Genomic DNA, 24354 nt, shown 5'->3' on the forward strand with positions numbered 1-24354 from the left:
TATGTGTCTGAGCTTTCATTGCACACAATACAAGCAGTATAAAAGCACCGCGTTTCCCAGGGACTCTGAAATATGGAAGCTGTGTCATTGGTCCCTGTGAAATTTCGAAAATATTTCAGCTGTCCCTTTAAAATGTGGGCTTCGGAAATCTATGAACAGCTCTAACCACGCTCTACCGCTTTACACCCATCCATATTTTAATCAGAAGTAAGTCTATACATTCAAGGTAAATTAAACCTATAAGGCCTAATTGTGTACTACACACGCACACAAAGACAGACGCACACACTCTCTCACACAGGAACCTGTGAAATATAGGCAATATGTCGAAGTTACCTGTGAAATATGAATTTCATTATGATAACGAAAGCCCTCGAACCACTCTGCAGTTAGACATGCAGGATATTATATGTGACAAGGTTATTTAAGTTATCAAGCTGCAAATGTATATTGTTTTATACATTTCGGCCAGAAACAAAAATGTTGATAAAATCTGCTAAATTTGCGAATCATATGGCATGTTATATAGCTAATTATGTGGCAAATGCATTACATCGATAATTTTGCTTTAGGCTCAGAATCTCCTAAATCCACTAACTTTCACTCGCTGTCCATTGTCTCATTAACTCTTTATTCAAGAAAGGTTATCACAGCCTAAACTTTCTAATTCCAGTCATGGCCCATTGTTGGCTGTTTTTTTTTAAGAATAACAGATTTTTCAAATCAATAACGACTACAAAATAAATATGTAATGCATCAATTCATAACGGATACCATCTATAATATGGTTGTATATTACAATCTCAGAATTCTGGTGACATTCACAAATCACTCCGTATTCTCTGTATATACACATTTGTGTATAGACATGTTTAACGTGCGTGTGTATCTTTAGGGACTGGTACACGTGTCGTCTATGGGGCCATCAACACATGCATACACCTTGCCAGGCATGCCCGAGTGTGTACCTAAAGAAGTGCAAACGGCTCACGTGTTCACACGCGCGTGAATCCTGCCAGGAATTAATCAATTTTCCGCTGGACATTTCGAACATAGATCGGTGCGAGTGATTTACATTTCCCCTGACTGAATATCAATGAATTGGGAATGGTTTCAAGGTTCGTTTTCTCCCCCAGTATGGCCATTATATTCTTATTATTTTCCGTCCAGCGCCAGCATTGAATCCTAACATCGTTTGCACCTTTGTATCGGATGTATGTCGTTACAACGCACACTTTTACAACGCATGCACTTATTAATTAAAATCCGTTTATTCGCGGTGTGTAGCGTTTAACATACCTGGCACTCTAACCATACACAAAGACCTGTGGGGCACTCCTGCCGGTGTGGGCTTGTATTAATGACTTGTGTATTTCACCGACTTCCTTCCCACTGGAATCGAAAAAGATTCAATCCGAAATTCCTGCACCTCAGCACAAACCCAGGCAGCGCCTACACCTGCCGGCTCTTCGAGGAAGCGCTATCCTGACAAAGACGACTCTTGCCCCAGCCCCGCGGCCCTCTCAGAATAACAAAAGGCGGCGAGCCCTTTCTGGGGCGGGGACCGCCCCTCTCCAGGGGGGTAAGAACACCCTACACCAGCCCGCTGCCCCCGAACAATGGGCGCCTTTCAGGTGTCCCAGCGGGGGCAATAATTAACCAGGCGGCAGATGCCCCCTGGCATGGAAACCGGACTTCGCCACCTCGGGTTAGGCCGACACACAAGCCTCTTTACAATGGCGTCGCCTCTGCACCCGAGGGTCTTTACAATCCCACGGGGTGTGGCGCCCTCGGAGATGGCCTTTCTCAGGGGGACACCTGCGCCAGGGAGGCAAGAGAGCTATTTACAACACCCGCCCCCGAGAGCTCCTCTCGTCAGGCAATGAGGCAACGGGCTCGAGGAACTGTGGCAACGGAGATGCGGCCACAACTTGCATTCTTGTGTGAGCCCTTGCTGCGAGGAAGACGTGTGTGCACGGATATGTGCACCTTTATTTTCCGCTACTCTAAACACCCACCAGTATACATATGCACCAACCTCACACAACAAAGACACACAGACACACATAAGAATGCAGATTGTTGCTGCGGCTCTCCTGCCTTTTAGCCACAGTTCTAAGCATCTCTGTGGCGCGCGTTGTTGGGTCATTCCAACGTTTGGAAACACACCCGCCTTTGTGTTCGAATGTGCATTTCTCGCTTGTTGAATAACAATTGTGCTGGAATAGGGGTGCGTCTAGATGTTGTTTTGTTTACTTGTGTCCAGATATACATGTGCTGCATCCCTTCAGTTTACGGGTGTTTTCTTTTTATGTAGATGCACGTATGGCGTTACTGGCATGTATATAGGGATATTAGTGGCATGCATGTTAGCACACAGACCTTTATTATAAAATGTACTTTTTGTTTTGTCAAACATTCATTTTTATTAACTTGAGAATTTATTGTTCTATTTTTCATACTTTATAAGAATGTGTTAAGGCTGTTTCACTGAAAATGTGCCCCTAAATATAAGTGCACTAATTTAATAAAATGTTGAGTGTGGCCTCTTTTAAAATACCTTTAAAGCAGTATATTGCTGGTGCATGTTTTGTGAATTACCAGGAATTGCATTTGTTCGAAGGAGGCTGATATGAAGGGAGAAACGGACGGTAATGTGCGCCCTTGTTTTTCCTACAATATCCATGAACTGGCAGAGGCCGTGGGAAGGGGCGCAGGGGTTGGTGCGTTCGGGCGCGCGCACCTGCAGGTAAGACACGGGGGGGCGCTAACAAAGGGCCCCGACTGCAGCAGACGCCCAGCCCGCCCTGCCGGTGCCCACGGCAGGTCCCAGCAGGCCCCCACCCTCGTTCCTCGCCTGCCCCCTCCGTATCAGCGAGGCCTCTCCATTCAGGGCAGCTTTGTGAGCGCCCGGATCGAGTTACCCTCCCGCGTGTTAAAGTGCGGACTCTTGTTAAAAGCAGCCGAGAACAAGGCAGGCACTTAAAGCTCCTTTCAGAGGCACTGGAGCGGGCCCGGGGGCTCGAGGGGTTAAGCGAGGCGCGGGGCAGGCGCGGGGCTCTGCCGCAGTCCACCGGGAGGACAGGCAAGGCACAGGTGACAAAGCAGGCGGTCTGAAATATGCAAAAATATGCAGCTGTCATCCATCCACAGTCAAACATAAGAACATGGCATGTGTATCCTTCCACCCTCGACCACAAAACAGGGGACATGAAGACATAATAAAGCAAAATGTCGTGAAATGTGAAACATCTTCAGTAGCCGTAGGTCCAAGCCGCACAGTCCAGTGCAATATGAACATACTTGTATTTTATGCTTCCCAGTGACACCAATCCTCACCCTCCATCGAGCACCAAAGGGAATTCGAAGACGTAGGTTACATTACAAATAAGAGCAAAAATGTTGTGGAACTGTGCAAACACCTTCCATTTCCACAGGCCCAGCTCCACTGCTAATGAAATGTACAAATGGTTTCATGGTGTGCCTCCAACTGGGTCCTTGTGCCACCGTCCGCCGAAGAGGAAAGGGAAGACGGACTCAGGGATACACCACAGCAGGAGGTTATCTGAAGCGCGCAAACACCTGAAGTTATCCCAGCTCCACAATATGGCGAAATGTAAATACGTGCATTGTGTGCTTCTGAACAGTCGCAATATGAGGCAGTTGTGGGGTTAAATGTATCCGAGACGTTTTTGAAACCCACAGTGTATTATTTAAATTAAAACGATGGCGCCGCGTTTTTTCCTCTCTAAGGTGAGATGTGAACTGGCGCAAGTTGCGCCAGCTGCCGGCGCACGAGATGTCTGTCCCGTGTCCGCGTCTCTCTTCCCGACACCGCTGCCCCTTCCATCCATGGCACCGTCAGACAGCAGCCCCTACCTGGCTCCTCGCATGGGGTCTTCACGAGACAGGCCGAGGGGTCGCCCCATCGTTCCCGGCCAGAGGCGGCAGCTGCGCGGGGCGAGAGACCCCCTGCGCGGCCCTGGAGTCTTCGTTCAGTCCATCTCTGAGCAGCAGTGACGACGGCCGCAGGATCCGCACATATAAATCCGCTCGCAAATAATACATAGATTAATAATAACAAGGTATGAAGTTCTTTTTATAGTGGGGGAGCGAGAAAAGGAAGAGAATTGAAACTAAACGCGGCAGTTAGACAACCATTTTGATAAGAGGATAATTGAGGCGACACTGGTGTATAATTAGGGGATAATTTATGCTATAGCCACTTTTATTCCACCTCCCAAAATAAACCCTTTCCATAATCATTACACGCAAATTGTTCTGAATTTTATAGCAGCAATTTCGAACAAAGTACGGGCGGTTAATCATGGGAAATTTCCGCGTGTTTCCTGATTAGGAGGGTAATTGCTTCTCTTCAGACAGGGAAAATACCTGTAAAATGGCACTATTTTCATCATTAGCCATGTTGACAATTAAATAAAAAATCAATTGGGATTGTAATCTGCTGACGTCGAGGAGGAAGCCACTCGTGCGCGGGGAAGTTTGTGCTGTAATCAAGGTTTGCTGGGAGCGCTAAGCGCCAGGGTCATTTGCATACATTGGAAGCGTCGCACTGGACAGCCTCTGTGCCCTGCAGGCATCGTGCGGCTGCTGCTCCCAGCCCCTCTTACGGATAACAGTGTTATCGGATTTATAGGGCTGAACCTGCTCTGGAGAAAGGCACGCTTGAGATTCACATTAAGCGTCCATTGTCCGCCTTGAGAGCGTTTTTGCAGGCGGCGGGACGCGGTTCGCAGACAACTCTCCTGCAGTAATGCGCGCAATTAGGGCCCTGTCAGTGGGGTTGAGGCTGGAGGCCAGGTGAGCTGCGCCCCTTTTCGGATGACACCTGAACGGAACTGTGCTTCGATCCTGCATGAGTTGAGGGGCTGAGGAGGGCAAACCCACCTCACAGTGTCTGTAAAAGGGAAGCTTGCATGAAAAGAACCCACGTAGCCGGGGCCACTTGGGTGCAGCGTGGGGGGTGCACGCGCGCGTGCAGCAGGCGCAGGAAGGGCTGGAGGTCTTACAAGGTGCTGGCACGGGCGAGGAGAGGCTGATCACGAAGGTGGGCATAGCAAACAACAAATACGGGTGTTTAGCACGCAGATAAGGGATGCCTTCACAAGGTGGGCGCAGCACGAGAGACTGGCTCAACACAATAAGGCTGCTCCTTAAAGGACCAGCGCCTAATGTCGACTTAAACACACAGGGTGCATCCGTGCGGTGCAGCGCAGAAATAGGTTGCTCTGTGAAGGCGGGCTTGGCACACACAATGATGCTCTGTGAGGGTGGGCACAGCACACAAAGAGGCTGCCATGTGAAGGGTGCCTCGGCACAAGATGTGGACTCAGCACGCAGGATCTGTGAGTCGTGAACGTGGGCGCAGCACAGAGGGAGTCCTTGTGTGAACGTGTGACACCACTTAAGGATGCTGCGCAGTGAACCTGGATGTTCTGTGGCGCAGCACCGCGGATGGTGGTGCTCTGTGAGGGCAGCCAGAGCGCAAGGGCAGCTCGGCGTGTAAAGAAGGCGCAACGCCCGAGGAGGTTGCGCTGTGGGGGTGTGCCGGAGGATAGCACCCGAAGGCGCGGCTATCCGAAGGTAGGAGCAGCACCACAGCAGCAGCGGACCAGGCACTAGTGCAGCAGCCCCGGGACTGTGACGTCACATCTTGAGTGACCAATCGGGAGGCGATGCCCTTTGGAGACAAACCATTCTGACTTGTGGTGTCTGGGCGAAGTCTAAAAGCAGAGGCGCAACTTTAGCGGCAGCGGATCCACCTTAAAGCGTCCGCCTTAAACTGCGAGGCACAAAGGAAAGCCCGGCGCAGAGAAGGGGGAGCGCGGGAGCCGGCGGAGCCGGGCTAGGGCCCCCATGCGCCGCTGGCGCTAGGAGGAGGGGGCGGGGGAGGCGCTGGCGGGCGGCCGCGCACAAACTTTGATGATGACCATGACGGCCATGGCTGACGGCTTGGAAGCCGCCGACTCCTCCAAGTCCGCCTTCATGGAGTTCGGGCAGTCCGCCTCCCAGCAGCAGCAGCAGCAGCAGCAGAGCTCCCCGGCCATGGCGGCGGCCGGCGGCCACTACCCGCTGCACTGCCTGCACGGCGCAGGCCCGCTGGCGCACCAGCACCACCCGCAGCACGCGCAGCACCAGCACGACGGCTCGTCCTACTCCGGAGGGGGCTCGTACGGCCGACCCCCGCTCGCAGCAGCGGCCTCCGTCTACCCCTACATGGGCCACTCTCAACACAGCCCCTACCTGCAGCCCTACAGCAGCGGGGGCGCGCAGAGCAGGGCCGACGACCCAGGTGAGGCCCGGGCACGGGGAAGGGGAGGAGGGAAGGAGGGGACCTTTAAGGGGCAGCCACGACCCACTCCGCTGAATACCGGGGTACAGCACGAAGGCAGACAGCACAAGGAGAGACAGCAGGGCTCGGGGATCAGGGCACCACAGGCCCACACTACTGAGGCCAGCCACTGCGCCTGGGACGTGAGAGGCGTCAGGGCACGGGGTCAGGGCACAAGTGACTGCACACATTACTGACACCAGTCTTTTGACCACAGCACCAAGGCAGAGGCGAGACAGCAGAGCTCGGATATCAGTGCACCACAGGTCCACACTGCTGAGGCCAGCCACTACACCGTGGACCTGAGCGGGGGCAGGGCACGAGCTCAGGGCACAAGTGACTGCACGCTACGGAGATCAGTGCATCACTGGGGCGATAAAAGTGATCATGGCACGGGGGCCGCGTTCCACTATTTCCACGCTACTGAGATCAGCCACAGCACCGAGGCAGGAGTGAGCAGTGCATGGAGATCAGTGCAGCCCCGGCCGCGCACTGCAGCCCCGGCCGCGCACTGCTGAGAGCGGCCACAGCACCGAGGTAGGAGTGAGCAGTGCTTGGAGATCAGTGCGCGGCCACAGCTTCGGTAGAGGGTTCTGGCACGTGTATCAATGTGCCGCCACCGCCCAGCTTCAGGGCAAAGCACACCCGGACACGCATAGGCACCTTGGAGGAACATGTTGGCCGGGTCCACTCCACGCACAGGGACAGAGCGGAACGGGGCAGGCGTGCCTCAGTACCGCAGACAGGGTTCCGAGCACTGCGCTACCGCAGGGCACTGCACGAGCCCTAGAGCTTCAGTGCCAACAGGGCAGTGCTCAGTGCAGTGCACAAACACCAGGGCTTCAGTGCCACCCACAGGGATCTGGTCACCGCGCTACGGCAGAGAAGGGCACAGACCAGTGCAGGGGCACCAGGGCATCAGTGTCACACACAGGTATCTGGGCACGGCGCTACCGTAGGGCAATGCGAGAGCACCAGACCCTCGGTGCCACACACACAGTGATCTGCGCAGCGCGCTATCACAGGGAAGTGTTCAGTGCAGCGCACGAGCACCAGGACTTCGGAACCACACGCACCGATCTGGGCACGGGCTACGAAGGGCAGTGCTCAGTGCCGAGCAGTGGTCCCCAGTGCCACACTCACTGGTGATCAGGACAGAGCTTATGTTCCAGAGATCAGGACGAGCAGATGAACCTGGCAGGCCTGTAGGAGGCGCACAGACATGCGATGGAACAGGCACCGGGGGACTGGGGCCTCGAAGCAGGCATTACTAGACTCTAGGCAGAGAGCACACATCGGCGGAGTCACGGCACTGAACAGGCGTCCTTTGAGCAAGCCATCATTTGAGTCGCCAGCCAGCACATTGGACAGGCAACGCGTCAGGGCACTGAGCAGGCCTCGGCACAGTCGCAGCACGGGACAGACGTCGTTATCTTTAGGGAACCGAACAGGCATCCCAGTCAAGCAATGGGCAGCGCCGTAGATATCGTCACCTCTAATGCTTTCTTTTTCACACTCGCTGTTCAGCGGTCCCTGCACAGGTACCCGTGATGGTTACCAAGGCAGCAGGATGCCTGCCTGGGCCGAGGGGCAGAGAGATGCACAGGCAGGCACAAAGTGCACATATTCATAAACAATTATAGTACGCATCACGTGACATCACCGATGATAACAGGAGACCCACGAGCGCCTTAAAAATGCTACTTTAACACATGCGCTCACGTGGACATCTAGCACTGTCCGACAAGATTCTATCTTATTGCAACGGTACTTGGCGTGCATCCTGCAGAGGCTCTGTAGCGCCTAAAGTGGCTGCAGTGCAGCCAGGCGCCTTCCTCGTTGTCCCAGCAGCACGCCACTGGCCCCGGAGTGATTGATAGTCGAGGTGACAGGGCATTGTTTACATTTACGTGACCCCACTGCCCTGTTCCGACACTGTCCGGCTACATTACACCCGAACACCCAGGGGCTCCAGAAGAACACAAGGAGCGGACCCAAAGGAGCGCCGCGAAGCCGGCCACAGGAGCACGTCACTGTGAACTGCAGCCCGGTGTTTACAGGCAGAAGAAGGCACGTTGAAAGGTGCTTCCACTGTAAACACGGGGCCAGCCTGCTGCAGTGTGCTGCGAAGGCCGCCGGCCTCCAAGGGGAAAAGCCATCACTGCGGCCAAAGAGGCTGGAGACAGTCACAAGAGCAACAACCCCCATGATAATGACAATGGCTGTGTTAATAATAACAACAATACGGGTCAGAATAATACCTGATAATACACTAAAGGGACTTCAACGCGTATTAATAATAATAATAATAATAAAAACAATAACAAAAACAAAAATAATAATAATAGTAATAAAAATGGTAATGCTGATGATAATAATAAGTGTACTAACAATATTTGCATTGTTGTTGCTATTTACTATGTTGTTACTGCTGTTGCGGTTGTTATTTTTTATGTCGTTGGTATTAGTGTTGTTATTTTTGATAGCACTGTTATTATCGAATGTGTATGCATAGCTGGCAGCATTTTATCCCAATTCAAGTGCAGTAGTAGTACTAGAAGTAATCATTTATTGTTTTAGTTTATATTAAAACCATATAGATTAAAATGCATTACAAACATACATTATGAATCAGTCCTACCATAAAAAACCCTTGAAATGTACAATAAAATATAACAATACAAAAATGTCAGAAATAGCAGGGCATGGCTGTAGAAAACAGAGTATAAAAGCCAGAGTATATCAAATAAGAACCACTCAGCGGCTGACAGCCCCCACATTTTTTTCGCCTTATTTACCAATCTAGTGACCAGCATGACATGTTTAGGGGTGTCATCTTTAAACCAGAAAACGGTTGCCTCTTGTATCGTCCTTATGCCTTCCAATTTCAAGGTTGGCCTTAAGTGCGTTATTGGAAACTCCGATAAAGCTGGACATAAACAAAGTATATGCTCCGGAGTTTCCTACACCCCATTGTGGAGTCCACACACATGCGACACGCTCCCGCTTCTACTCCATATAGCATCAAATTGCATAAGTGGTAAATATAATAGCTTTAGGCGCAGGGATGACTTCTTTTGTGCAGCAGTGTGCCCATTTTTTTCTTTTCACCCACTTTGGGAAGATAAAGGAATGCATCTTCCCCTTGTGCATACACATATTCAACTGTAACAGAAAAACACACTCATTTTGAACACACGTTTTCACTTAGTTGGCCGTGTAAATGTATTAGCTGTTTTTATGTGGGTGAATGACACAAAAACACAGACACATAGAAAGAGGTACGAATATATCATGTCCATGTGCTGCATACGAGTCGAGTTCAATTAAAGCAGCGTGCAGCATGCCCGTTGTGCACGAGACTGTCCCTTCTAGTAAGAAGCTGCACGAGGCCTTTGTATCGGGATGAGTGCTCTGGTGTTGAAAGCAGACAGCCCCAGGCACGCGGAACAAATTTTCTTAATGACATATATCAATGTTTTGTTTTCAGATCAGCAAAAAACAACAGTGATCGAAAACGGCGAAATCCGATTCAATGGAAAGGGAAAAAAGATCCGCAAACCTCGAACTATTTACTCGAGTCTCCAGCTGCAGGCGCTGAACCACCGCTTCCAGCAGACGCAGTACCTGGCGCTGCCCGAGAGAGCAGAGCTGGCCGCCTCCCTGGGGCTGACGCAGACACAGGTAATGGTCAGGTGTTCACCCAGGGTCAGGCCCGAAGCTGGTGAGGGGCTGGGACCTCGAGAGAGCCGAGCAGGGCTCCCTCGAGGCTGACGCACACACAGGGGTACACCCAGGGCCAGGCCCGGACCTGAGGAGGGGCTGGGACCCCAGAGAGCCGAGCAGGCCTCACATGAAGCTGAGGCAGACACAGGCAATGGCTGCCAACCTAGGAGGGAGGGTGAGATCCGAGCTGGCCGCCTCCCTGGGGCTGACTCAGACACAGGTAATGGTCAGGGGTTCACCCAGGGTCAGGCCCGGAGCAGGGGATGAGCTGGTGCCCCCCTAGAGCCGAGCAGGGCTCACCTGAAGCTGAGGCAGACAGAGGCAATGGCTGCCAACCTAGGAGGGAGGGTGAGATCCGAGCTGGCCGCCTCCCTGGGGCAGACGCAGACACAGGTAATAGTCATGGGTTCACCCAGGGTCAGGCCCGGAGCAGGGGATGGGCTGGGACCCCAGAGAGCCGAGCAGGGCTCACCTGAAGCTGAGGCAGACACAGGCAATGGCTGCCAACCTAGGAGGGAGGGTGAGATCCGAGCTGGCCGCCTCCCTGGGGCTGACTCGGACACAGGTAATGGTCAGGGGTTCACCCAGGGTCAGGCCCGGAGCTGGGGAGGTGCTGGGAACTCGAGAGAGCCGAGCATGGCTCCCCTGATGCAGACACAGGGGTACACCCAGGGTCGGACCCGGACCTGGGGAGGGGCTGGGAGCTCGAGAGAGTCGAGCAGGCCCCCTTGAAGCAGAGGCTGCCAACATAGGAAGGAGAGTGAGACCCGAGTTGGCGGCCTCCCTGGGGCAGACATGGGTAATTTCCAGGGCTTCTTCTAGGCCAGGCCGGGGCCTTGGGATGTGCTGGGACCTCAAAAGAGCGGGGAGCAGGAAACACCCCACCCCCACCACACACCCTCTCTGGAGTCTGACAGACAAAGGTGTTGGCCAGGGCTCCCCCCAGAGGGTTCGAGAACTCATGTGATGCGAGCAGTAGCTCTCCGGGCTGAGGCAGACACAGTCAATGGCTGCCCACCCAGGAGGCACGGTTAGTGCGCAGAGACGCAAGCAGGCCCTCCCCGAGGCAGAGGCAAACAATGACTGCCTGCCCAGCCCAGGGGGGAAGGTTAGACCCGAGAGAGACGAGCTGGCGGCCTCCCTGGGGCTGACAGAGACAGGGGTAATCACAGGGCCTTTCACAGTCAGGCCCAGGAAAGGGCTGAGACCCTAGATATATGGTCTGCACCTTCCCTGGGGCTGACACAAATGTCACTCTAGCATTTCTAAAGCGCCTACTACCTCCATGTGGGGCACTGGCAGCAAGCTACAACCATGGGATGTGGTCGGGGGAAGGGTGCGTTTAATTTGCACCTAAGCAGGAAGTGTTTCCGGGTCATGCAAGAGTGAGCAGAGAGGTGCCCGCACCTTGCCTTGGAACAATGCTTTGCCTGTGATGGATGAGGGCTGTGTGAGAGGGTTGCAGGTGCACAGTATAAAGTGTACCGTCTTTGCGATTTGTCTGTCCAGTTCCCAAATATTGTATTTGTGATGAATGTGTATTTTGAGTCCAATGTTTACATGCTGGCTCTGAGATCTGGGAGGTGCTGCGAATATTGCGATGTGAGATAGCGATCCGAAGCAATGGACTGGTTTACAGCCATCCTTTGTATGGCCGCCTTAATAGGTTTCCAGCTGAAACATGTCAACTAATCTGAATATATGACTAGTCCTGACCTGTAGGTGTTGGCTGTCTTAGACTCCTGCAGTGGCCAGCAGTGACCAGCAGGCCTCTCTAGGCACAGCATGCCAGTCCAACTGGGCCGGAGTGGGTTTTTACAGAGGCTCAGCTGAGTGTGTCCCATTCATGCTGGAGACTTACTGTTTGCATAGGGACACAGGCCAACCCATGAGTGGCCCAGACCTGAGCGAGGCCGATCCGCTCTGTGGAAGTAGAGTTTAGGTAAGCCTAGGAGAGACTGTCCCCACAAACCCAGGAGTGGCTGTCGCACCCCCAGGAGTGGGAGTAGGGGAGAGACCTCAAGAGAGTCATCGGTGCGCATAAAGACACGGGCAGTGGCAAGTCCCTGGGCCTGCAGAGGAGGTGGTATCTGAGGAGAGTGTAGTGTGTGGTGTGTGGCGTCCTGTGAGACGTCCTCTGGGGCCTACTTCACAATTCTGCGACGGATGTCGCTCATCCCACATGCAGACCTTTAGTATAATGGTCTTTGCAGGCACCATATCCCTGACTCTCCAGCACCGGTGCACGTGCCTGTTCAGGTACTAGTCGAATATCCCCCCAGTCAGGTTAGGAACCCAGTCATTCAATCCTGTGAACCTATGACAGGTACCCGCAATGGAGAAGTATACTTACAGGTGAGTAACCTTTCCTTCTTTAACACCGAATCATGTATAGATTCTAACGCTTGAATCGTTCCCCATAATAAACAGAACACTATTACTAGTCTACGAAAAGTGGAATGGGTGGATCACGCTGGAAGGCACGTGTCCGAAAACTGTAACCACAGAACATTCCCTCTCACCCTTCACATACCCTCTGACACCCCATGCAGTCTCTCGGACATACACACAAGCGTAGACACACAACCCGCGCTCATGTCCATGCCAGGAGTTAACGCATCGAGTGACACCGTTGGAAGGGAAATGCCACCCGGCCTAGTTATGGGCGCGCGATACTCTAGGGGTTTGAGAGCATCAAACGCGGAGCGGGCATTCGTTCATTCACACTGAATATTGACCCGCTGTTGGTGTGCCCCGGGCTAATCTCGAACAGCGGTCACTGCACTTTCGAATGACAGCAAGTCTCAGACTTGGTGTGGGGACCGGTTGTAGTCAAAGAGAGACGGAGCGGTCTGACCAGCCATCGCCCCCATTGCCTTGCTCTTGCCGAAGTAAAGGATTGTTTGCCCTGGAGTTAGAACCTTTAAGACTTCCAGAGGTTTACATCTGGGCTCCTCCGCAGGAAGCAGGGGCCGTGGCCGGCTGCACCGATTCGGTTCACAATGAGGCCGTGTTTGGAGAAGCGTTGGTGTGTTTTGCTGCTGGACATTTGTGGGTCCAAACCTAAGGCGCGCGCACCCGGATATTTGCAAACTATTACGAACCTTCGTGCCCGTTTTCATTTGTCCTTTCAGTTGTACCAGAACAGCTGTCCATCTGGGCACTGCCCACAGCGCGGCGGTACATGTGGTGGGCACAGCACCAACCGGCTGTTTACGGTGCGGCTGTACGTGTGGTGGGCACAGCACCAGTATGTTGTACACAGAGCGGGTGTCAACACTGGCACTGTGCCCCTCTGTTGTACAGAGAACGGCTATATGGGCACTGTCCAGAGCTGCTGTACACGGAGCAGCTGTATTGGTGGCACTGTGCCCCCTGTAGAACACAAAGCACTCTCCATCGGGGCACTGCCGCTAGCTGTTATACACAGAGCAGCTGCACGCGTGGGTACTGCACCCCTCTATTGTACACGCATAGGCTGCCCATCTGGGCACGGTACCCCTCTGTTGAAACAGAGCGACTGCCCCCCACAACCCCCTTCTACACACGCTACTGCACGTCTAGGCACTGCACCCTACGTGCCTACACACCGCGGCTACCGTCTAGGCGCTCGCTGCACCCTACAATGTACTGCAACTCTCTGGGTGCTGCACCCCTCTGTGCACTGCCCCTCTGCTCTACACGCAGCGGCTGGTGATATAGAGGCTGCTCTGTTGGCTACGCACTTTACGTACTGCGCCGCTCAGGTGTGCTCACGGATGCTGTGGGGGTTGCTCACCATTACGTATTGCACATTACTTCTGTGCACAAAGCTGCAGTCCATCCAGGCGATTCTGAGCTCCTCACCCCGGGCTCGAGACCGAGCAGGACGGTGCTCCTGCCCGATCTTTCACTGTCACTGGCCTCCAAGCCATCCCAAACCCCTGCCAGCAGCACCCAGGCGCTGAGCCGGCCTCACTAAACCCAAAGCCTGCAATTTGTCCCGTGTGACGGACTTCAGCCGAACCTGGCTACACTCAAAACAGACGCATGGTGAGGAGCGAACCCGCGTGGTGCACACAGACTCAGCATGAGCGCACCAGCACACGGACGCACTCACGCATACACACACCGGTCTGCCACAGCTCACACGGTGCATTTGAAAAACCTGGAGTCCTTCCAAACGTAAAGCAGCAAACACGTGTGACGCTGCACACTCAAACTGGCATAGGTTTGGCTTCCAACATTAAAATATGCCATTCATTCATTGGGCAGCAGTAGTCTCACAGACGGCATGTATATATATCACACACACACACACACACACAGTGTGTGTATGAAAAAACTGCTTTGATGTAACCAAAATAAGACTCTCAGCGCTTAGCAAAACTCCACACAATAACTGATGAACGCCGCATATACACATAGATACCAACAACAATAATAGCAATAATGATAATACACTTATTTGACTATTTCCAAATATATGGCAGAGTCGCGCTTACGCACACCAGCGTGTGGACATGCCAAGGCGTCATTCAACACGCCAGTTAAAGGTGCCATCTTCACCTAAGAACACCCTTGTCCTGTTGAACCCCAGATATTTGCAAAAACAACAGTTGATGGACAGAATGCAGAACAATGTCATACATTCACCCCAGTACAGAGATCTGGGCCTAAATCCATCGTTTTTCTGCTCACCATGCCGTTCCAGTTTGAACCCAGCCATACGCAAATTAGTCTTGACCCTGTGCTTCATGGGAACAGTCCAGCCCGAACTGCCAAGCCAGGTCCTCCCTGGACTGGAAACAAGCATCCTAGGACCGGTTTCGGGGTTTCACCCCTTTTCTGCCAGAATAGCTTCATTCCAGTGGCATGGAGAGCACGGGACTCACGTCTGGGCATACCCGTCCCTCTCGGGGTGAAAAATGCAAAAACAACAGTTGATGGACAGAATACAGAACAATGTCATACATTCACCCCAGTACAGAGATCTGGGCCTAAATCCATTGTTTTTTTGCTCACCATGCCATTCCAGTTTGAACACAGCCATATGCAAATCAGTCTTGACCCTGCTCTCAATGGGAACAGTCCAGCCTGAACTGCCAAGCCAGGTCCTCCCTGGACTGGAACCAAGCATCCTAGGACCGGTTTCGGGGTTTCACCCCTCTTCAGCCAAGATAGCTTGATTCCAGTGGCATGGAGAGCACGGACTCTCGTCTGAGCATACCCGTCCCACTCGGGGTGACAAATGCAAAAACCCCAGATATTGTCTCATGGATTGAATTAAATAAATTATCAAGGAAAATAAGAGACGGAACCTCTGGGGAGTGAGTGTGTAAGGAAGTGCGAGTCCACGGCGGTTGTGTCTGACAACACAGGCCGCAAAAACCCCTTTCACAGCAACCGAGACTCAAAAATCCAGACTGCCAAAAACAATATGACCCCGGTGTCTCGCTACAGACAATGCATCCTTTACTGCAGACCTAAATCCAGTCCAACAGTTTCCACACACACTATTGTGTTAGGGAGGAGAACCTGGGTTACACAACCCACCGCACATGTTATCACACACAAAGAAACAAAGGCACACATGGCCCATATTAGTGCTGCACACGCGCTAACATGGTTGCCTTTTCCCTCATTCATTTGCTCATCGAACCCATAAATCAGCTACACCCCCATTTCATGAAATAATTCATAGTGCAATGTCGAGCATGTAAAGAACACTGTTTGAACGTGTCGGCGTGCCCTTAACCAGGCGCATCTATCTGAAAGTCACATGTAAATATCATTTGCGCAATAATGGAGGCATTTGGAAGCTACTACTGCGCTTCACTTAAAAACATGTTAATATGCATCAAAATCCTGCCAGATAAAAACAAGAAAGTTTTCGGGAAATAATTTAAAGATTATTTACACAAAATAAATGCAGCTAAGTAGTAGCTATTGTCAATATGAGTCGCGTGCCTCCCCCCCTCAGACCTCGGGCCTCTTCCAGACACACAGGCCGGTGTTACATGGTGTGTAGGCGGTGTGTTGGGCAGTGACTTTGGGTCAGCAGTGCTGTGTGTTGTCCGGGTCGCTACACCAAAGGAGTGAACAAAATAAACCATGCCCAATTCCCTATTGTCAGGACGTGTGCAGCTTGCTTTGGCATACACATTGTCTGTGAGTTCAATTTAGAACAACGGCAGACTTTCACTTTCATTTTATTGTTCCATTGGGGGAAAGTGAAAGTGAATTGCACCAGGCTGGTGACCAGGCAGGATCCGGGCTGAATCGAAAGTATGTATGCACTTTCCTATCCTACCCACCGTGTAGATTGAAGTGGGCATTGGAAACCACGCTCGTTTGCTCCGAGGAACCTATGAGAATGGCGGGCTTAGGAAAGCAAAGCTGTTCCAACGCCTGGTTCAGGGGATTTTACAATGGACCCGCGAACCACTGGATTCGCGGTTCGAGAGATTCGGGGCGGGACGGTGGGACAGAGTGAGAATGGGATGTGGAGGTGTGATGGAGAGGGGGGGGGGGGGGGGGCAGAGAAAGAGCTTGCTGCTAGCCCAGGGGATTTGACGCCTATTCTCTCTCCCCCCACAGGTGAAGATCTGGTTTCAGAACAAACGCTCCAAGTTTAAGAAACTCCTGAAGCAGGGCAGCAACCCCCACGACAGCGACCCGCTGCCGGGCACGGCCGCCCTGTCCCCGCGCTCGCCGGCCCTCCCCCCGGTCTGGGACGTTTCCGCCTCGGCCAAGGGAGTGAACATGGCGGCCAACAGCTACATGCCTGGGTATTCGCACTGGTACTCCTCCCCACACCAGGACACAATGCAGAGATCCCAGATGATGTGAAGCGGCGCGAGGAAGGGCCAGGTGGGCACGCTCGGGTGCCAGCCCCAGTGACAAGCCCGGGGATGCGGAGTCGTCGGCGTCTGGGTGCCAGGCTCACCACTTTCCACTTGAATTCAGAAACTGCCCAGGGTTCACTGAGCAGCCGCGGGACTCTGCCCGGGATGTGCCCTCTGGGTGCAGCGAGGACGGCAGCACCCCCTTACAGAGGACGAGGGCACCGGACGAATGCCCTGCCTGGACACTGCTCTGCAGCCCGTGAGCGTCACACTATGTGTGGACTTCTCTGAATCCGCGTCGTTTTTATACCTCTGTAGTTTATACCTCTGTAGATGGACTATCGAAGGGAATCTGTGCCCACTCATTACAACACGACCACAGCTCGAGAATTGCACGTTTGTGAAGACGAGGATGAGCACAAAGTAAGCACCACACCGGAAAGTGACCCACAAACCACTGTAATGATGCCCACGCAGCGCCCGGCAAGAGAAGCAGAGGAACGCACGATTTGTGAAGGATTGGTGTGCTCCTGGGGGCATTCGTTTGCAATAGCTAGGGACATTTATATCAAGCAGATGTCTGTATATATTGTTACATTTTAGTTGTATATACTTTGTATGTTTCTGTCTTCTTTCCTATTTGGAGTAAAGCCACAGAGCGCCCAGAAGCCTCCTGTACTTCTGTCCGTTACATTGAGCTCCCCAGGTTCACCGGTGGCCGTCCTCGGGCGAGAGCCAGCCCCCCTCTCTTCCCCCCTTCCCCCGGAGTAGCAGCAGTGTTCATTTTCAACGTGTTTTTGATTTATTTTGACTCCATTATAAAATCTTAATTTTATATTTAATCTCAGCATTTTGTGACTTTTGTTCCTAAAGTGAATCAAATGTACGCAGCATGTAACTCTCCATATACCACTTCCCCCAGAATAGAAATTGTCAAACACATACTCTGGCAAGAAATCCCACCAGCTGTTCACAAAAATGTAAACACGAGGCATACATTCTAATGTTTTCCCTGTTCCATAGATAATGCATATCTATCTACCCATCCATCCATCCATCTATCCATCTATCCTTTCTGCAACCTATGAATCTTTTTGCATACATGTATACATATTTGCATATATATTTGTATATAAATACTTGTGCGGCACACACACGCATGTGCATATTAATATATATGTGATAACTTGTACATGTAAATAAATGGAGTCCTAGAAACACAAGCTATGCATATTAATATATATGTGATAACTTATACATGTAAGTAAATAGATTCCCAGAGGTACACATTATATATATATATATACATACACACACACACACACAGATGAAATAAGTTCGTGCCCCCAAGCATCAATTTACAATAACTTGAACAAGTAAATAAATGGATTCCTAGAGATACACATCATGCATATTAATATATAAGTGATAACTTGTACATGTAAGTAAATAGATTCCCAGAGGTACAAATTATATATATATATTATATATATATATATACACACACACACACCCAGATGAAATAAGCTCGTGCCCCCAAGCATTATTTTGCAATAACTTGAACAAGTAAATAAATGGATTCCTAGAGATACATATTATGCATATTAATATATATGTAATAACGTGATAACTTGTACATGTAAGTAACTACTAGAGGCGCAATATATATATATATATATATATATATATATATATATATATATATATATATATATATATATATACAGAGAGAGATTAAATAAGCTCGTGCCCCCAACCACCAACGTGAACACGCACTCTCATGCGCACACCAGAGCGCACATCTAGGCACACGCTGTGAAGAGCGTGCCCTCCCATTATCGTGTAATGGGGGCACATAATGAACATGAAAAGAACTCTCCCCATTACGGCAGGAAGCCCCTCGCTGTGAGAATTAATGGCTGCGGAGCGGGCCTCCTTGAAATTGCCAAGCTCGCAGCCACGGAGCCATTTCGCCGAAGTCAATGGGCCTGCTCGGAGTGCTCGATATAATGACAGCCGCGCACGGCGCACCGAAAGGACACTGTGTGCAATTAGACACAAAGCAGCGCGACTTACCCAGCCCAGGGCGCGGTGGGCGCTGTGCGAGCCGCTCGGCGCTGTCACGGGCGGCAGCGCGGTCCGGCCCGAGCAGTCCCGTCAGCTTCCCTCTCCCACATTGTTACTCTGGGGAAGAAAAGAGGCCCCCTTCTCTCGCCCTCGTCCCACTGTGAATCTTTGGGTTCGCGGCTCCCCGGGATCACTCCCAGACAAAGCCTCCAGCTGCAGCCCCTTCCAGTTTGAAGCAGACATTGGGGACAATTTAAGGTTTTTATCCGCAAGAACGTTTCTTCCATTCTCCTAAATGCAGCCATAATTAGAGTAATTTTTCATGTAGCCCGCTGATTACAGCGTTTTTACCGTCAAAGATAATTACCTGTAATTTTCTTCCACTTTTAATACTAAAAAGCCATCTTTATTTAGATTCAGGAACAGGAAAGGCGAAACAAAAGAGGGAAATTATTCTGTTATTCATACACAAATTGCAGAGATGTAGGGCCTAAAATTGAAAATTAACCAAAATTATAAAACTGGAAAGAATGGAAGAGGCTTGAGTAGTGCAGCTGGGAGCGAGGCTCGCTGAATTATTCAAACATCGGTGTAAGGCAGGGAGAGGGGGGTGGGTGGCAACGCTCTAAAAGCAGCCAGATTCTGGCGGGTACAGGGCCGCCGAGTACCCCAGAGAGAGCACCAAGAAGGGATGGGGAGTATTGGCGGTCTACTCTCCAACGTGCTCACGCAGGCACGCACGCACTCAACGCACGCAGGCACGCACAGGCGTAGGTGCATGTTTATATCTTACTATGATGGATATGCGTTCGAAGTGTGGGCGCCTCCTGCATGCTCTCAATCGAGAGCTCAGTGAAAAAGAGTGCCCCAATACCGTATAAACCCCCTTCAACAAATATTGATGAATTTTCAGGGCTTTAAGTGGGGTCGGTCCCTCGCGGGTCTCAGATCCTGGAGCACTTAAGAACAGACATTGACACGTGTCCCTTTAGGACCCTTTTTCATCTCCTCAACTTAAATGACAGAAATACTGATCAAAGTCTGATCAATAAATGTAGGAAATAAACTTTAATGTAGTTCATGTCAGATCTGGTTCCTGTTTATATTTCAAGTTTTACTTAATCTTGCACTCCCTAAGTATGTTAGCTATTTCCAGGATATTGTGTTTCTGTATTTATTTCGTGTAGCATATTTGACTCGCCTGCAGGCCACGGTTTAGATTAAGAGCTCTGGAGTCGAGGCTGAAGCAGCGCTCGTCATTGGGGTCGAAAAGATATTTCAAATACATGGCCATCCAGTCCTTGGCCTCTCTGCATAGCATATAGCGCAAGTGTCACATATTAAAATTGCAGTTGTCATTTTGTACAAATGTGTGGCAGGTACAATGACCTTCAAAAGTCGACCAAGCACAAGTAAAAGAAAATGCATTGCTTACAGGTGAGTGCGCGTGTTATGTGCTCAGGACGAGGGAGATCTAGTGAAGGAGATGTGAGAAGGTGCATTCACAAGAGTGTGAAAAGAGGGTGCTAAGAGTTGGGGTGTAAGATATGAAGATGAAGGAGATGTGGAGAAAAAAGGGTGTACATGTCTAACATAGAGTAACCGTAACAGGAGTGATTGACACACTGACGATCTCTACCCCTCCCACAGGCCTCAGAAATGCGACATTCACAGTTTTACAGTGTCAGAACTGAAACATTGTATGCATTATTTTCAACAAAATCATAGTTGTTACTCATTTATCTTAAACAACCAACCACCATTGACAAAGTCAACAGTACTGGCTGGTTTTCCAGCGGTGTATTTTAGGTCACTTATGTTATGTATCTGATGTGATAATGGCTCATGGGGGAACCAACATTCGGGGGGGGGGGGTAACACTATAGGTATCGTAGATATTTAGTTTATGTGTGTAAGCAACTCCCTTGATTACATAAACCACGCCCCTTTTAGAGACCCTCGACTTTTCTTCATCCCACTAAAGCCCCGTGAATTGCCTTACAAGACTGGCCAAATGTGACATAAGGGGCCTTCCACCATTAGCTAGCACGGTGCCACGGGTCCTAATGCACCTAAAGAAATTGCCCTTTCTCCAAACCTTGTTTGGTCCTCAAACCCTCGGTGCCGCTGGACCCGCTGCACTGATGACCACGCCTCCCGTGTCCCAGATATGAAGAGGCCTCTGACTACGACGGGGCGCGAGGAGCCCTGCCTAGTGGTAAACATAAACAATTAAGTGATTGAAAGAAGCTGGGGATAATCAGAGTTGTGGAAGTCTGGTCTCAATGGGGAGGGAACGGGGGGCGGGCGGCAAACACAAAGCGGAGAGGAGGCCTCCTCTGTGCCAGTGTTACCCCTTGGACACGCACCGCATCTCAGTGAACTGATAAATAGGTGCGCTTTGCACGATATACATGTTCATAACGTAACATAGGTTATCCTTGGAATATTAGCCCCCCCCCCCCACACACACACAGACACAGAATCCCTCCTGGAATTGACACAGCAGTTCCTGCCCTTCCTTCTCCTCAGCCGGTGACTCAGCAGTCCCTGAAGGAGCTGGATCCCCCTCCCCCCCATGACAAAGCTGTCCCCCGGGCGAGACTCGTAGGAGATGCCACAGCTGCTCCAAAAGTGTCGACGTAGTCACCGCTGGAGTAGTCACTGCTAGCCCTAAGAAGTAGCTGCTACGAGCAGACGCCACTCTGCCCTTCCATGCTTTGTCTGCCCTCTCTCAAGGCTCAGCCCTTTGTAGAACCGCCACCTCAGACACAGCAGCGGGCATGCACGCTTCCAGCCTCACATCGGCCACAGCAGTCCCTGAGGGTCTCAGTCCGCTCTAGAGCAATGGTAAAATAACAAAGAAAAGGGAAACATTGATGTTGCGGACTTCACCTACGCAAGATTCATAACGTCAGCTGTTTGCAACGCTGCGAAGCCGCAAATCTGTGGAAACGAGCGCTCCAGAAACAAAAAGTCACTGACCTACTCACTGACAAGCAACAGCTGCTGAGAGTTCCCAATTTATGAACAAGTCCGGCAAGCGAGGGGGTATGAGTCTGCAGAAACGATGCACTTAGTAGTACGGCGGGGACACACGATTTGTTATTTTAAAATGCCAGCAGCACGCGGAGGAAACGCTTCTTGCGCGCATTCTGCGCGACATTAGCGCGCACGCTGCGGAAGTGTGGCGTTGCGTCTATTGTTATCTCACAACTGAAACATGCACCCCATATCTGTGTGTACCTGCGACGGAAAGCAAAGCTGCAACCGAGCTGCGAGGAGAGAGCGGAGGTACCAGAAAGACTTACCCGTCCATGGGCTGCGGAAACAGTGCCGAGAAACCTGCTTCCAGCCGAAGCGCTGCAAACGCGGCGCCTGCATCTCAGGGCAGACGCTCTCCCTCTAGATTCGTGGTTGAGCGAGCACATCCAGGTGTGAAATTGTTTGCACACCCCGGCACCTCTTATATTGCCAGCAAAATTAGCTGTTATTACTGTCACTGTTTAGTGATGGTTAGCTTGATACATATACAAAAAGCCCCGCTGTAATCAAGACCGGCGCATCTTTGCAAATTGCAGATAATTGTAAACGTCCAGATTATGGTAATAGCAGCCTAATCCAGCCTGCAATATAATTATTACGGAGTGTTACAGCTGAAGCTGTCCAGTAGGGCCAATTCAGCCATTATACAGGCCCTGCCTTTGCACCGCAGATGCGCTGCTGAGTGGTAAATGTGGCATTGCAATTTCACGGGGCACTCACTGGGTAATGGCAAGAAGAGTGAGGGCTGGGGAGTGCGACGCGAGCCCTCGAAGCAGCATCCCCGGGACCCGGAGAGACGCGAGGGCCCTGCACTCTGGCTGGGGGGCCAGGCGTCTGCTGCTGCAGCCAGCATTCTTCAGCAGCAGGCCCTGCTGTGGCCGGAGCAGTCCCGGGTGTGCCCCAGCTGGAAGTGAAAGGCTAAGGCCTGACACCGAAGGATTATTAAGGATAGGCAAGGAAGCTGGGCTACTAACGGTACAGCGAGTGCAAGCAAGGGGGGCAGGGCCAGCGAGACACTTGTATGCGAAAGGCAATACAATTCAAATACCGACAGTTCTGTAGGAGATAGGCAGGGAAGCTGGGTCACCAAAACAGAGTGATAAATACAATAATGGATAGGCGGGGAAGCTGGGTCACCAAAACAGAGTGATAAATACAATAATGGAAAGGGAGGGAAGCAAGGTCACAAGCAAGAGGACAGGGCCCCGAAGGCCAGTTAGTGAAAGACCATTCGAACCAGGCGTGGAAAGTGGAATAAGTGATAGGTATCACTCAATCATTCATAACGCACTGCATAGCACGAGTGAGGGTCTCAAGGAGCTGGGGTTGCTAGCTGCTGCGAGGTGATCTGTTCATTTGAGCAGCCAGGTCTTGAGTTCCCTCCTGAGATGCTGGAGCGACGAGGTGGTCCTGAGGTGCAGGGAAAGGTTGTTCCGAGCTTTGGCTGCCAGATGAGAGAAGGAGTGTCCTCCGCTGTTGGATCAACGGATCCAGGGTGCATCTACGAGGAAGAGGAAGGCGGATCATAGGTGTCTGGTTGGTTGGTGGAAGATCAGGGGCATGTTGATGTTTGCTGGTCCTTTGCTGTACAGGGCTTGGTATGCGTGGGTCAACATCTTGAACTGGCATCTCTTCTGGATGGGGAGCCTGTGTGGCTTCTTAAGGTGAGGTGTGATATGGCTCTGTCTTGGGTTCAAGGATGATTCTTGCCTCTGAGGTTTGTATTGTCTGTAGTCTCTTGAGGAGGTGTGCAGCGACTCCTAAGTAAACTGTGTTCGCGTAGTCCAGACTGTTGGATGCGAGGGTCTGGATGGTGGTCCTTCTGGTGACAAGTGGGAGCCTCCTCAAGATCTTTTGGAGCACGAGAAGGGTGTGGACGCAGGCAGACGAGACAGCATTTCCCTGTTTCTTCATGGATAGCTGGATGTCCAAGATGATGCCAAGGTTACAGGCGGAGTTTGTTGGGTCAAGGGGTGGTTCGAGTTCTTCTACCCCTGGAATGGAAGCAGGATCACTACCAGTAGAGTAAGTGAAAGGCACGTAGGTAATAGAATGTAGACAAAGGAAAAGTAAAAGAGCTCATGGAAACTAGAATTATAACACACAACAGGAGGAGTATAGGGCCACTGAAACTCAGGAAACTGGGACCAGTCAAAGTACAGTAAGTGAAAGACAGGAGGGCGTTGGGGGGTAAGTACAGTAACTGAAGGGCAAGCATGATTGGCAGGGGAAGCAGAAAAGTGAAAGGCAATCGGATAGTGTTAACATAAGGACAGTAAGTGAAAGGCAAAGAGGCTTGGCCAGAGAAAGTGCCGTAACCTAAAGGTAAGTGAGTAT

The 24354-nt window shown here is 51.3% G+C and overlaps 1 protein-coding gene and 1 long non-coding RNA gene across 3 annotated transcripts in view; one reads left to right on the forward strand and one right to left on the reverse strand.

The window, feature by feature from the left end:
* LOC146789253 (uncharacterized) overlaps positions 1-22399 on the reverse strand; it is a 270879-nt gene extending 248480 nt beyond the window's left edge. The window contains exon 1 of one of the 2 annotated variants that reach the window (XR_014969773.1): positions 22284-22399. This is a non-coding gene — a long non-coding RNA (uncharacterized LOC146789253). Of the gene's footprint in view, positions 1-18981; positions 19215-22283 lie in introns of those variants that run through there. The other variant, XR_014969774.1, reaches the window with a different exon arrangement.
* Positions 5586-17747, forward strand: DLX6 (distal-less homeobox 6). The gene is made up of 3 exons (XM_085630871.1): positions 5586-6313; positions 9843-10036; positions 16658-17747. The coding sequence occupies exons 1-3, from the start codon at positions 5944-5946 to the stop codon at positions 16907-16909; spliced, it is 816 nt and encodes a 271-aa protein (XP_085486997.1). The 5' UTR covers positions 5586-5943; the 3' UTR covers positions 16910-17747.
* Positions 22400-24354: the final 1955 nt, after the last annotated feature.

Source organism: Triturus cristatus, chromosome 10 (assembly GCF_964204655.1).
Source record: "Triturus cristatus chromosome 10, aTriCri1.1, whole genome shotgun sequence".
In the NCBI taxonomy this organism is placed as follows: domain Eukaryota; kingdom Metazoa; phylum Chordata; class Amphibia; order Caudata; family Salamandridae; genus Triturus; species Triturus cristatus.